General features: G+C 41.6%; 1 protein-coding gene across 2 annotated transcripts; it reads right to left on the reverse strand.

The window, feature by feature from the left end:
* Window positions 1–767: 767 nt before the first annotated feature.
* LOC116790575 (lysosomal acid lipase/cholesteryl ester hydrolase-like) lies at window positions 768–14,011 on the reverse strand. Of its 2 annotated transcripts, XM_032695676.1 has the most exons (11): window positions 13,937–14,011; window positions 13,643–13,724; window positions 9,877–10,015; window positions 8,654–8,768; window positions 7,412–7,610; window positions 6,700–6,809; window positions 5,047–5,183; window positions 4,328–4,468; window positions 2,820–2,891; window positions 1,826–1,894; window positions 768–1,253 (listed from the first exon to the last, which is right to left on the reverse strand). In XM_032695676.1, exons 3-11 carry the CDS (start codon window positions 10,006–10,008, stop codon window positions 1,020–1,022), a joined length of 1,209 nt encoding a protein of 402 aa, XP_032551567.1. In that variant the 5' UTR covers window positions 10,009–10,015; window positions 13,643–13,724; window positions 13,937–14,011; the 3' UTR covers window positions 768–1,019. The 2 variants fall into 2 exon arrangements, with proteins under 2 accessions (XP_032551567.1, XP_032551568.1); XM_032695677.1 differs by lacking the exons at window positions 13,643–13,724; window positions 13,937–14,011 and adding an exon at window positions 10,795–10,864 and having other exon boundaries at window positions 775–1,253.
* Between the last annotated feature and the right edge of the window lie 312 nt (window positions 14,012–14,323).

Raw genomic sequence — 14,323 nt, forward strand, 5'->3', positions numbered from 1 at the left:
GAAGTGCAGTAGATAGATGCCATGATTAGCATTGCTAATGGGTGCTACACGAGGTACAGGGACAAGCTAGTGTATTTTTCCTGTGTTGAAGAAGACAGATATTTTTCAGTGTAACTATTCTATTGGATGCCAACTCCAACTGCAAAGGGTCTTGGTTGGGCAGTTTGAGTTTGAGTCTGCAGCCAGAAAAACCCTGCAGCTTGTTTTTTCCAAGCTCCTTGTTTGAGCCTGGAATCATGAACACTTTATGTGTAATCTGGGGACAGGTGCTCTTACCTGCCAGATCTACGTGAGTAGATGTGAGGCACTTCCATGGATAATGAAGATGCCATCTCTTAGGGCTAATGGCTGGAAAGGAAAAACAACTGACTGCTTTCCCATGTTTTAGAATCTACTTAAAGGAAGAATGGACAAGACACAGAGCTGTCTAAAAATTGAAGATGATATCTCAGAGTGCTTGAAACAGCTTCATTGCCAGTTTCAAGAATAATTCATGGGGTGGAACCTGTATTGCTTGGAGTGCACCTTGCCAGATGGGTCTGCATTTCATTATTCCTCAGCTGCCATCCATGGTCTTCAGAATTGAGGGGTTTAGAGTGTGTGAACAGACACAGGGGTGCTTTGTAGGCATGGAGGGCAGCAGAATACTTCTATGAGTTTCTCTGAGGCTGGATTCCTTGATATTTGGTAATCATCTATTGTCTACTCTGTTTCTTGTGTTTGAAGATCTCTGTGAGGACGGGAAAAAAAAAAGCCAAGTCCTCTGTCAAGGGGATAAATAATTTAATGTAAATAAAGGTGCTCATTTCAACAGAGAAATGATCAAATCACACTTTTAGGTCTCCATAGGAAGACACACATTGGGCATGGGAATGCCTTGATGGAGTACATAAGATATACAAGAGAACAACAGAATGTAGGCTTAGGCAAATCAGTCTCATAGAAATAAAAGATGGTCAAATTAAGTGATCCCTGCAGTACATGCTCGAATACATTCATGTTTTCAGCTTTCATTAATTTCAAAAGTATTTTTTTATTAGTTCAATGATTTTCATATACATTTTCTCAGTTGCATCAAGGCCCCAGATGAAATCAAGATGTCCCCATGTAGGAAAGTGCTCATGGTAAATGAGATTACTAATCTGAGGAAGTAGCCTTGCCGTGTCTTTTGGATCTGCAAATGTGTCCTCTCCTCCACTCCAAACAGCAATTGGTATGGTTATCTCCTCTATCTTGTACACAGGAGGAGCAGTCTGTAAGAAGGGAAGAAGCCTGAGTAAATGCTGTTGTATCAAAGTTATGTTTAGGGAAGGATTCTGTGCAAACATCTCTCTTTCTCTTTCCTGATATTCAGGGTGTGAAGATCTATAAGTTTAGTTGAGCCATGGAGTGCAACTGTTCATTTTAGTTTTCATACTTGGAACTTAAGTGACAAGGAAATAATTTGGCCATTTATAATTTCACTCTAGAAAATTTCTGAGACAGTAGGCAAGATAGAAATGGACTGATTATATCTCTGGAGTCTTTCTGTCTGTGGTTAGCAGACAGCACAGGACAGTGCAAGTCAAATGTGCTGGTTAGAAGTGAAATGATTGTCAGTCCATTGGAGAGATCACTGTAGCTGTGAAATTCATTTCCTCCCTTAATTGAAGGGCAGATCCTTAAGATTTTGGGAGAATTGAAGAGCACTGTACCCATCCAGTCCCAGGACTTGGGTGTGGCTCTTTGCCTTGGTAGCATTCACATGTGCTAAAATTTGAATTTTTCTATTCTTAGTTTTACCAGGACCCAAGAATGAGTTCTCAAGGAAAACATATTGCCTTACCTGGTTGTATTTCTTCATGTTTTCCTTAGAGCCATAGTTGAAAGCTTGAAATTGGTCTGTATGTGCTAGCTGTTAAAAGAACGGATAAGATGAAAGTGACAGGAGACCAAGAAGCAGAGTGCCTATGATTTAAGTCAAGGCTCTGGTAGCGGACTGTGAGTTACTCCCCCACCTTTCTCTGGTTGCAGGCTTCCTGGATATTGAGGGTAGATCATAGGATAAGTGGCTTCATTGCCTTTTCTCTTGCTAATTTTTTATCATGATCCTTATCTTCTACCCTTGGTATGTTTTGTTACTTAAAATTTTGCTTTACTACCTTGGGTAACTAAGGTTGGGGTTTCTGTTCATAATACAGAGTTGTGTTCAGTTGTCCCATGGAAAGAGAACCTGAATGTCTATAATGTGTCAGGGCTATTACTAGTCTAGTGTAATATGCCTTGCAGGACTGATCAGTGAAGGGTTAAGTACATATACCTGGAATTTTTTGTTTGCTTTGGTGATTTTATTTTTTGCACGAACATGACAAGTAATTTCATTTGTGAGTAGTTGTATGTAATAGAGGCTGAAAGAAAGCCAGGGTCTCTCAATTTAGAAAACCTTTGCTTCAAGGATTTAAGTAGCTGGGTGTGTGCTAGAAATCTGCTTGCTGTGTTGTCTCTGCTATTTGATCTTGCTGTATCTGTGTTTGCTTTTATCTACCTGACTTTGTTAGAGGCTGGCAAAATAGACTGTAAAGTCGCTAGCTGTCAGTGGTTTTTCTCCATTTCCTGGCTAGTTGTATCCTGTGGGACTGACTGCTGGGAATCATTGTCAAGGGTGTCTTCAAGAGCAAATCTACATTCTAGACTACATTAAGTGTGCAGGTGCTCATGGCAGCAGGTGAGAAAGTGTGATGCTCAGTTTTCCAGATCCATAATCTCTGGATTTCCTTGTAGGCTGTTGGTTGCATAAAAAGCAGTAGTAAGACTGTTTATACATCTGTGCGCAGTTATACCTGTTGCCAATGAATAATATTCTGTACTGATGTTCCAGCTGGAGAATGTCCTACGTATGTGTCTATTCGACTCTGAGGAGAAAGCAGAAATTTTATAAAGACAGAGACCCAGTGTTGTGACAGAATAAAAATGCAAAGAAACTGAACAACATCCTGCTGCTGTATTAAATCCCCATATTAATGGGATATTCTTCAAATATCAGACAGAAAACAGAGAAGCAGACTTCAGAATAGCTGGTTAAGAGTATGTATCTGCATACCCTCTCCAGGAAAGCAGTACATTCCACGAAGACAGTACTGCTGTGGGATCCTGTGCCCAGCAAAATTAGGGAAAAACCTTCCAACTCTTTCAAAGTAGACTTCCCATCTCACACCAGACCCCCATGCATCTATAAGTCTTATGAAGATTTGGGTTTTTCTTCACTTCACTCCAAGTCCTAAAGAAGCCAACTTACAAAACTGATACATTTTGTTTCTCTTTGTATTTTTTGTAGTTCTATTAGGGAGATGGTCCAGTTCCGTCTCCCCAGATTCTTCCTCAGCCATGTTATCTTGCCCTGAGGACCACATGAGTGACTTAACACAAATCAGGAAATATCCTTAATGGTTTAGCTCTGCAATTCGAAAGGGCTGCGATGCCTTTAATTTCTTTTGCATTGAACCTTTGATTCTAACTGCTTTTAAGTGGTTATAGATGGAAAAAATGCCCCCCTGTCATTACAGATATTGCAGTAATAAACATTATACAGGCCAGCTTCTGCACTTTGGCCACTGTAAAGGGGCTTGACACCACAATGTCCATATGCTGGCAAGCACACAGAAAACTCTTCTGTCTCTCCTTCCCCTCTGACTGATGAATTAGTGTTTGTGAATCCCACTGTAGGTGTGCTGCACTCCTCAGCACAACGTAAGGACTTTGTGTAGCTCTGCATCTTGTAGATTGAGCTGTTGAGTCCAGTTCTAAGGTCAACAAAATGGGAAAATGCCCCTTACGGTTCTTCTTTGGGACCAAGTTTTGGTGCAAGTAGTCTTAAAAGTGGGAATTAAAAAGGGGCTTTTTCCTGACTTTTAGCTATTCCAGTGTTCAGAGGACCCCAGCGTCCACATGTCAAGGGAAGAAACTGGCAACTGTATTGCCAAGAATAAATCTGACTCCATCATTAACTGTCTCTTTTTAAAGTACATCTGTGTGACCAATTCTGTTTGGCTTAGCCCCCAGAGAGAGTACATCTATTAACATATACAATATAGCTGTAGTCTGAAGTCAGTCCTTTCTTTCTGGAATAGGAATGTGCCTAGTTTTTGGTCCCATCTATCACTGCCTCTAGTCATGCTGCTGCTATTGACAGCACACAATGTCCTGGCATTCCCTCAGTCTGCTGAGAACTATGTTGTGGTTTATGTATGTTTACATGCACGACAGTAACTGGGTAAGGAGAGAATGTACAAGCGAAACTTCCAAAATAACTTTAGTTTTACTTTGAATAGGTGTTCTTGGATATACTTACCGTGTTCAGATTTTTTATGCTGCCTCCAGCTATGTAACAGAGAACATGGGCACAAAACTTATCCAGGTTTGTACATAACTGTGTCACGGGTCCTTTCAGAAATTCGATCTGGTGAAAGGCTCCTTTGCAGCCGAACATTAACTGAAGGAAAGGAGAAGTGCAACACTTTTTTTTCTTGTTACAGAAGCATTTTATGCAGGAAATTGTAGCTAATAGCTTAGCATCCTAGAGCAGTATTCAAAGAGTGCTGAAACAGCTTGCCCTCACAGTACCCCTTAAAACACACTCTTCCGCACAGTGCATCATTTATTCTTCCTTTTTCATATTATTATAATCAATCCTGGAGGAAGCCATCCTTCTATTTCTAGTGTAATGACCTCAATGCCTAATCATTTTTGAAGTCCCAGAGACTGCCATGGCTGCTATTGCACTGATTTAGTTCCTCCTGCATGAGGCCAGCAAAATATTAGTTAAACTGCAAGAGTTCTACAAGAAGATAGAGTTTCACTAGTCTCCTGCTTCACAGGGATCTGCTGCTGAAAGCTCTGTATCCTGACTGTTTTCCCCATGGAGTTTGGGAACAGATTTTTCAAGAGCACTCAATTCATCCCAAGCTCAGTGTCAGCAGGTCACTTGTTTGGGAACACTTCATCTCAGGCTGAGTGAACCTTGTGAAGGTTAGTAAGGAATTGGGCCCCTTAGAAGGAAAAATGACATACCCTGAGCAGTGGTTCAGGAAGATTTGTTATCCTAACCAGAATGCTTGTAGCATGTGGGCATGCAGTTACTGGACCCAGAGCAAAGAACACTTTCACCCGTTGGGCCAGCTCAGGGTATGTAGAAAATGCTATGAAGCCTGCAAACAGAGAAGAGACAGACTGAGTTAGTGAAGATACCTTCCACAGATAAATTAAATACATAAACAGTAGGTACTGATACCAGATTTGCTGTCTGTTGTTCATGTGTGTCTGTGCTGCATGTTTTGCTTACGGCAAGTGTTGAAGATAAGTCCTGAAACTAAATTTATTTGGGAGGCAAAGTTCGTTCTGAGGTTTAGAGCATGTCTGGGCATTGCCTTCATCAGAACAATTTTTGTAGCAACATGTCAATGAGGTTTTCATGATAACATTAATTCCCTCTAAAGTTCAAGAAACACTCATAAAAAAATGAGATTTTCAGATTATAGTTTATTATATTATATATATAATATATATATATTATCTGTTTATGCTTTCATGAAGAAATTGTACAATAATCAGCTGAATACTGGGAGGTTTGAGTGTTTTCAACTGATTGTTTGCATCATCAGTAGTTGAAGAATGCCTAGATGGTTAGTTTGTTTTGCCATGAGGGTCTTTAAATCTCTTATGAGAGGCAAAGAAGGTAAGATCTGGAGCTGTGATAATATTATGATTTTCCCACTCTTCCTTGTCTTTTTTTTCTGGGTTGTTTACACTAACGAACTGGCAGTTATTCATTTCTGATCAATATCTGTTCATGGATCTTACATATAAACCATAAATATCAAGAGCTTTCAACTGATGCTAGAAGAAAGTTAGGTGCATTCAGAGGCCATGAAATAAATTAATGCTAAAGGTTGGGCCTAAGAGAAAAGAAGTCAATAATATTTTTTCTTTCCTAATTTTCAGTCTCTAGCACTATGCTTTTAAACAGTAATGTGGCCAGTTATAGCCACTCATCAACTACACTTTAAATTGTAGGATTGACATTAAGTCAAATGACTTAGTAATGTTGAGGTTATTTTTCCTTGTCTTCTGTTAATTTAAATTATGTATTATATGTGCTGTTTTATCTTTTTAGTTTTTCCATCCTGTTCACAAGGAACAGGCTCCCAAAGGAAGTGGTCACAGCACCAATCCTGCCAGAGTTCAAGAAGAGAAGAATTTGGACAATGCTCTCAGGCACATGGTGTGATTCTTGGGGCTGACCTGTGCCGAGCCATGAGCTGGGCTTTGATGACCTTTGTGGGTCCCTTCCAACTCAGGATATTCTATGATTCTATGATTCTAGTTGTATGTCTTAATACAAACAAAGAACTTAATGAAAATTCCTATTGCTGAGAAAAACAGCCAATGACAGTACCTGAAGTACCCAGTAAATGTTCACTTCTATGTCTCTAATTATTTACAAAGTTAAACTATATTTCCATCTGCTATTAGGTTTATTTGCTTATTAACGGTGACCAAAACTGTTTTTAGAAAAGTTTTGCATATTTTCCAAATCTGAACCCAGAAAACCCTCTATGTTTTTCTAGCTCTCTATGAACAAGAAAAACAACAGAATCAATGGGGAGACCCACCTACTGATCAGATAAGAACATGAATCATTGTGAATAAGTGTCCTAACATTACCTGCAGTTGTGCCTTCAGAGTGACCAATATAATACACATCCTTCTGTCCAGTTTTATTCATGATGAAGTACAGCTCTGCTGGAATATCATATTTACCCATTTCATCAAAGCTAAAGGGAGAAACACAAAAAGCATGCAGATAATTCAGCCATCACAGTGTGAGTTACTGAATGTCAGTTTTGTTCCTTGCACGCAGCAGGACCCATTGAAGGATGAGGTTACAGGTTGTGTCTGCTTGATTTGGGGAAGTGGGCAGAGGGACACAGCTGTACAGCCAGGCTGCCGATGCCTTGGGCTCTCTGTGGAGGAGATACCAGTTTTGCCTGACAGGTGCAGCCCTTGGGGAACTGAATTTAATCAATGCTTTCACCAGCATGGCTTACAAAACACATTTCTTTCTCGGTTGAATTCAACTGTGAGAGATTAGAGATCTCTAGACAAGGCTGCTCAGCCTGTTCTAGCTGAGGTTCTTGCTCTCCCTCTCACAGTACTCCCTTTTCCTCAGCATGATATTTAATTTCCCAGTGTCTGAAATTCCCAGCCAATTCTCCCAACTCTGAGTAGCTATGAGCATCCTTCTTCATCTGGTTCTTTACTCTCCTTGGTTGGTGTAGATCCTGTTATGATGCTGGTTTAGGTAAAAGCCATAAGGCTGAAGCCATCTAGTCCCCTTGGAGTTTCTATGTTGAGTAATTCTCTCTCTACAGAGTACCTGAACTTCCAGAATTCTTTCTGGCTGGGATTAAGGGTCCTGTGTTTTAAAGACCAAGTGTTCCCTCGGGTGTTTCCCAACCACACATCACAGCCAGCATCTGCGAGGATGAAGCCCAAGCTGTCGTTGTGCAGGTTAGAAATCCAGTGAGTAGCGTCTCCTAGAAAAGCATGCTGTAGGAAGACTACAGGCCTTTGCCCTGAAAAAGATTAAAATATTCCTATATTGGAGCAGTAATTAACATTGAAGTGCAGAGTTCAGCTTGTGAGAGGTTTCCGTCTTCAAGAAGCTCCCAGGAGAACTATACTTATATATTGTTCTGAGAAACCTGGAGGTTTGTTCCATGCAAGCAGGAACCTTTTTATGACATTTCATAGCCACTTTATGACAGGTCTGGCAAATAAAGAATTTACTGAGGAGGCCTGTCCTCACCTCTTCTAGCACTGGAAAGCCAACTTACAGGGCCTATACTGAAATCATCTACCCAAAGCTGAAAACTGCTGAAGGCGTAATAGGGTACTGAAGACAAAGAAAAATTCATCCAAAGAAGCATATCCACCCTTAGGTAACAAAGTGAGCAGGGCTGAGAGGCCCTTCATCTAACCTTGGTTAGCCTTACTTTGAGAGTCAGGCTGGTCCAAATGGTCTCCAAAGGAAGAGATCCAATTAGGAGAAGGCATCTGAAATAAATAATTCTATAATTCTAACGAGGAGTACTAAACAAAGTAGCGGTACCCAGGATGCTTCAAATTTCAGCTAGACATTTTTATTCCATTCAGAAAATGTGATGAAACTACTGATGCAATGCACTTGCTTTTCACCAATGACATGATTTCTTACCTCCTTCCTCAAGAATATCTCTGTCCTTCAGAAGCCCAGGAATGAATATTTGTATGCCTAACCTCAGAGGCTTTGTTATCAGGCTTCTATTTTATATGTTTATTACTTAGTGTGTTAATACAAAACCTTCCCAAATCCAGTTTACCAATCCATCCCCACAGCTCATTTGAGCAAAAAAACCCCAAACTGGGATACGACAAAATTATTAGAAAAGTCTAAAATAAGGGCAGAGACAGTGAATGTGCAGACTTCAGATGGATTCAGTATTCAAACTACATTTCTGATGAGATGCTGTTGTGGAGATGGAAAGGTGTGGTACATGTCATTGCATGTGCCAAGGGGAGGGCACCCAAGTAAGAGTTGGGTTTCAGACCTTCTTTATGTCCTATAACTCTGTCACACCTGTATTTCGACTGTTCCTCCCAGCAGGAATTCTGAAAACAGCAAGAATGTATCCATCCTCTGTTGTAACTTCATATTCCTCACTGGGGTACCCATGATATCTGATAATTTCACTCTGCAGAAAGCCAAAGGAGAGTTTGTTAACACGCAAGTTGTCCTGTTCTGGAAGGTAACCAAAATGAACAGTGTGGATGTGAGATGTACTGTGATGGTAGGGCAAGGCCCCTGGCCACAAGGACCTTGGTTGACAATAAATATTACAGGTCTTGTAAAAAGACACAGCAGAGTTCCCTCCAGACCTGCTTAGATCGTAGTCGTTTGGTTTTTGGCTCCCTATTATGGGACAAAGCAGAACTGTACTCAGTGACTAACCTTTTGGGAGACAATTTGTCATGCTTTGCAAGGCTGATATAGATCGTACCTTTCTACAGATTAAATATGCCGCCCTATCTGCATAAGACAATGCTAAAAGCTGTGGGGAGGTCCATAATGAATCCTTTCTTGCCAAAGTGTGGTTAGGCAAGCCATGCAGGCAAGGCAAACAAGGGCGGAGACCTCGTCAAAGGAACTCATAAGACCACCTACACCTAATTTTGCATGTACTCTGAGGAAATCTTTGGTGATTCAGGGCAAGCCATCTTGGATTAGTTCGTGTTGTGAGAATCTGCTGTTTGAAGGAGAGGTTCAACTTCTCCTACCTCTGAGCAAACAGGTTCTTACGGAAGGGCAGACCTTTGCTTCACTTGAGATTAGAAACCAGCCTTTCCCTCCATTGCAAAGGAATTCTTCTCTGTGGCAGCCCAGACTGTTCAGATAGGAGACTAAAGGTTTCTTCCAGGCTGTTGCTGGAGGGCTCTTTGTCCTCTTGCCAGGTTCGCACTCCTCCCTTTGTGCGGTAGCCCAAAATACCAACATGTGTTGAAAAAGCTAGGGAGTTGCCTAGCCTTGGAGCCAAAAGTAGCAGCCAGCATTCTCTGGCTGTGCACTGTGACACAGCGCTATGTGTCTGCCCTCGTGCAATATGTCCCTGGCATGTTCAGAGCCAGCCCTCATTTTGATGGTGACTCTAAGGCAGCGGTTTTGGAAACAGCAGATTAAGAAAATGGGAAATGCAAAAGGAGCCCTTCTTAGCTTCCTGACAAGGACTGTTAGTTATGGAACAGTGGTAATGGTACTGGGAGAGAAGCTTTAGAAAGAAAGGGAGAGAAGGTGATCCAACTTACAACATTCATAAAGCATTCAGGGTTGCGAGTCTTCTTGCACGGGCTTGTGTCTGCACTCAGAATGGAGGGTGCTGTGAATCCTGCTGAAAAGGCAATTTCCTGGGAGCAGAGCAGTAGGAGGAGGCACCACATCTTGGGGCTGTGTGAAAGAGCACATGCAGGGGTGTGTCTGTTAGGAAGGGAGTGGTGTGGAATTCCACTAGAAGACCCAGGTGAGAAGTCTACTGAAGGTTGCCCAAGGTCTGTTTCCCAAAGGGCAGAATAAGTATCAGCGTGAGAAGGGGCTGTGTACAGTTCACCCTGTTTAACAGGTAGGGTTGCAGAACAGGAGAATAAAACACTTGGGGATACGATGCAAGAATATGGCTGAGCACTCTGTAGATTCCTAGAGAACTGTGGTCAATAGGCAAGGCCAGCTCTTGGTATGAGTCTAGGAGAAGCTTGACAAAGAAGCATGAACACCTCAGATGACTATCACCCAGCTTGCCTGCCTTTATCTCTCTCCACTCTTCTACCAGCAGAAGAGGTGAACGGAGAAGAAAGTATTGTTTGATTCCTGTCTCCTCAGGAATGAGGTGAGAGAGAATCAGGATGGGCTCTCTTTAAACCTGCCCTCTCCTCTTCTGTGATCAAATGCCATTCCTAGGGCTGTCAGTGGCATGCTGGAGTGAGGGATCAGATAATGAGGCTCATGAAGGGGCCAGAAGTGATTCAAGGACTCTGTGAAGAGATGTACCTGGCTTAGGGGAACATACTTGCACCGGTTCAGTGCCAGCTTGTGCTTTCATCACAGGATGATGTGCCCAAGACCGGGTTCAAGTCCTGCTTGAAATTAGTTCCTCTGAGAATATGAAGCAAACAAGGTGGCCATGTGTGGCTCCCCACAATTCCCATGAGTCAGTTCCCAGTCAGCCTTACCTCTCAGCCACCAGCCAAGCAGTCTGAGCAGTGAGCAGTGGATCCCGAGACTGCTTTTGTGTTGCCAAGGGCCTGTCTCCTTTCTGTCTTAGAAATGGTTATCCACAGTGCAAATCTTGTATTGGTCATGGGGAGGTGAGATCTTGCCCTTTCCTGGGTTGACTGATGGTGCCAGATTAGCTTTTCTGAATAGAAATTGCAGAGTGCAGTTGACCTAGTACAAGTTTATGTCCACTCCACGTACAGTAGGAGTAGGAGATATTGCTTCCAGGCTTTAGTCTTTATTTTCCAGAATCCAGGTCCATGAGAGCAGGAACACTGCTCTCTGTGACCTTCCCAGACCTTTTTTTCGACATGAAAATTTTGACTTGAATACAACCTAGGAAAGGGAAGAACAGATTCTGTGACCCAGAAAGTTACTTAGTGTGGGATTATGGGCTAAAATTGTTTGGAGAGCAAGAGAAGTGCTCACAACTTCAGTGCTCCTTGCCTACAAGACAGCTGGAGGGGATGGGATTTGGGGATGGGATTATTCTTTCTAAAAAACTGTACAAAAAGATTAATGTATGAAGCTCAGTACTGTGCTCACACATTCTGGAAAAGCCCTTATACATCTGATTTTTGTTGTATGCTGTGCTTGAATGTGTGAGGGAGAATGAGGGCTGTGAAGGGAAAAGTAGCAGCCATTCTGCATGTGTATAAAGACCATAAAGATCAGGCAGGAGACCCAAATGTTCAACAATAGAATCCATGGGACAAAAGGTACACGTAATGCAGTGTAAGGCTTCAACTCATCAAGCTGTCTTGTAAGATTGCCTCACCAGTAATGACTGGGGACATTAATGCTCTTGTGAGCTTAGTTTCCTCAGAAGAAGAGGACATGCTTCTATGACCATGGTGTGTTTATGTTAGTTCACCTTTCTGTCCATCCCATAATTAACTTTTGATATAATTGTCAAATATCTGCCAAGTTCAGCACTGAGATACAAGCCTGTAAAGTAATGGGGTTCACAAGAGCTCCTGAGGACTGTTTGTCAGGGAAGGACTGTTCAACAGGGTTTAGCCTTGCCTGAGGGGAGGCAGGCTGAAGGCAGCTGTTGTATGTCCGGCAATCAGCTGAGCAGTCAGCAAGAGTGATCTAGTCAACTTTTCAGTGTCCATGTAGCTTCAAAGTAGCTACAGCATGCATGGTTTGTGAGCGAATTTTGTAGGACATGTGTCTGCTGTACAGTTTTCATTAGGAAGTTAAGCAGACCCAGGAGACAAGTCTTTCTTAAACCAGGCATTAGAGATGGAGAATGTAATTCTTAATGAAGAACAGAGGTTCTCATGCAGCCACATGTTTATTGAGTCTGCTTCTAGCATAAGTCATCTGCTATGATGAGATTATGGTGCTCTATGAAGTGTATTTGTACTTGGAAATGTTCAATATCAAGATCAAGAGAAAATAAGAAACTATTCCCTGTCAAGTAATGGAGAATATGAACAGGATTTGTGGGAATGAGAGGGGGGTAACCAAGAGATTTTTTTAGTCTCTAAACATCCTTATAGGAAAATATGTTTTGGCTTTTTGTGATATTCAATTTAACCTTTAAAATTGACTGAACAAATTTGAAGAAGTTAAATCTCATGAGTCATCAAACAGTTGAAATGAGGCAGCATTTGGAAACACCCAAAACTTTAAACTTGGCATCAAAACACATTCATCTGATTCCCTTTGTATAACAAATACTTCTTAATTTCTGTTGTCAAAACAGGAAGCCTCACAACTACATACTCAGGCAGTGCAACACTGTTTTGCTTTCTGCTGTTTTGTTCTGTTCTAGTGGGAGTAAAATATACCTCTCTCTCCTTGCACAGGGAATCTCATTTGGGAAGAAAAAGTTCCGCTCAGCTTGTTTCCAAATCACTACCAAGATTAGCTGTGGCAATGCAGAGGCTAAATTATTCCTCTTGTTAGGGCAAACTTTCCTCAATGCACTCTGTCATCACCTGGCTTAGCTGGCATGGCTCATGGACTTCCAGGTATTCACCTTTTAAACGAGATAGAGCAGGCTGAGTACTATCAATCTTGGCAGGCCACTAGTCTCTTAAGTTTTAGGAATATAGACAGGAGATGTGAGCAGCTGTTTCCACCTAGTGAGGTGAAATAACTAAGTAACTACTGGGCATGGTAAACTGTCATAAAAGAACATGCTTAGATGGAAAAATGCTCAGAGAGAGAAATGCTCTTGAAAGTTCTTTAGGTACTTATAAGATTTAGTGAAACCAAACTGTTATAAAAGAACATGTTTTGACGGAAAAATGCTCAGAGAAAGAAATGCCCTTGAAAGTTCTTTAGGTACTTATAAGATTTAGTGATACTAAGATGAAAGCCATTCCGAAATTCATCCTTCTACCCTTGTGCCTTAAGCAGTCTAAAATTTATTTCACAGAAGCTGTAAGGCAACCACACACCAACCAGAAAAGCAACTGTGACTAAACATATATGAGAATTTGCTGCCTTACTCACTAACAAAACATGCATGTGCATTACACGGCAGGAATGGGAGGTCCAGATTACACACACTGTTGCAATTCTGGGACATTCATTCCCTTGTTCTCAGACTGAAGAAAACAAGTAGAGAAAAATTAAATAGTTGCTCTTTTTCTTCCTTTTGTGCACATCAAACTTATTTGTCTTGTAACTTGAGCAAAGAAGCACCTCTGTGCATAGCAGTAGGCTTACAGATCAGAGAGGCAAAACACTGTCTATTTTTACAATGAACTGCATAAAACCAAGAGCACATCTTTGTGGAGACAGGCAACAGAGAAAGAGACCATGAACACATATGTACAAGCAACTTACCTCTGCTTTGACTGCCTTGCTTGTATCTTCTGCCACTGTCCCTGCTCCGTCTCCACTAGCAGACTGATTCACTGGCAGAAACCTGCGCAGATAAAAGGAAGTCAAAACAAAATGAGCACTTCGGGGAAGCAACTGTGAGTGTCATGAGCTGGCAGCATATATTGTAGAACGTGTTTAAGTGCTGATTTGGCAATGCTTCAGAAGTGGGGAAATCTTTGTGATGAAAAAGATCTTCTGGTTTAATTCACAAACCCAAAATGCACTATGGAGCAGGAGAGTTTACAGACTACCTACAAATCAGTGGTTAGGATGTTTAGCTGGGACCTGGGTGTTCCAGTTTGCTGGGGCTGTGGCAGACCTTGACCAGTACTGTTGCCCAACTGAGGGGCTGCTTCAAATATAATCTTTTAATATGAAAAGTGTCCAGCTTCTCTCAACACAGTCTCTCAAGAACAGTCTCTGCTGTTGCTTTTCATTTGTTTATGTTAACTTTACGATTCCAGACTGACCTAAATCTGTTTCCCACTGAGCATCACAACTCATGAAACCCATCTTATTCTGCATTTATCACACTCCAGTGCCAAAGAATGCTTGAACACAACATACAACTTTTCTCCCAGTGAGGGAACAAACAAGGGGTCTTGTTTATCCCAAGCCATTTTCATCAGCTCTGAAAACATG

Source organism: Chiroxiphia lanceolata, chromosome 8 (assembly GCF_009829145.1).
Source record: "Chiroxiphia lanceolata isolate bChiLan1 chromosome 8, bChiLan1.pri, whole genome shotgun sequence".
Taxonomy (NCBI): Eukaryota; Metazoa; Chordata; class Aves; order Passeriformes; family Pipridae; genus Chiroxiphia; species Chiroxiphia lanceolata.

Bases quoted from the DNA above. Each gene is read 5' to 3' on its own strand.
- LOC116790575 (XM_032695676.1), bottom strand. From the start codon at position 10,008: ATGTGGTGCCTCCTCCTACTGCTCTGCTCCCAGGAAATTGCCTTTTCA. The intron at 5,184-6,699 runs GTAATGTTAGGA...CTCTGTTTGCAG, and splicing joins CTCTGAAGGCACAACTGCAG to GCTTCATAGCATTTTCTACA. The intron at 2,892-4,327 runs GTAAGTATATCC...CTTTCTCCTCAG, and splicing joins GCATAAAAAATCTGAACACG to AGTCGAATAGACACATACGT.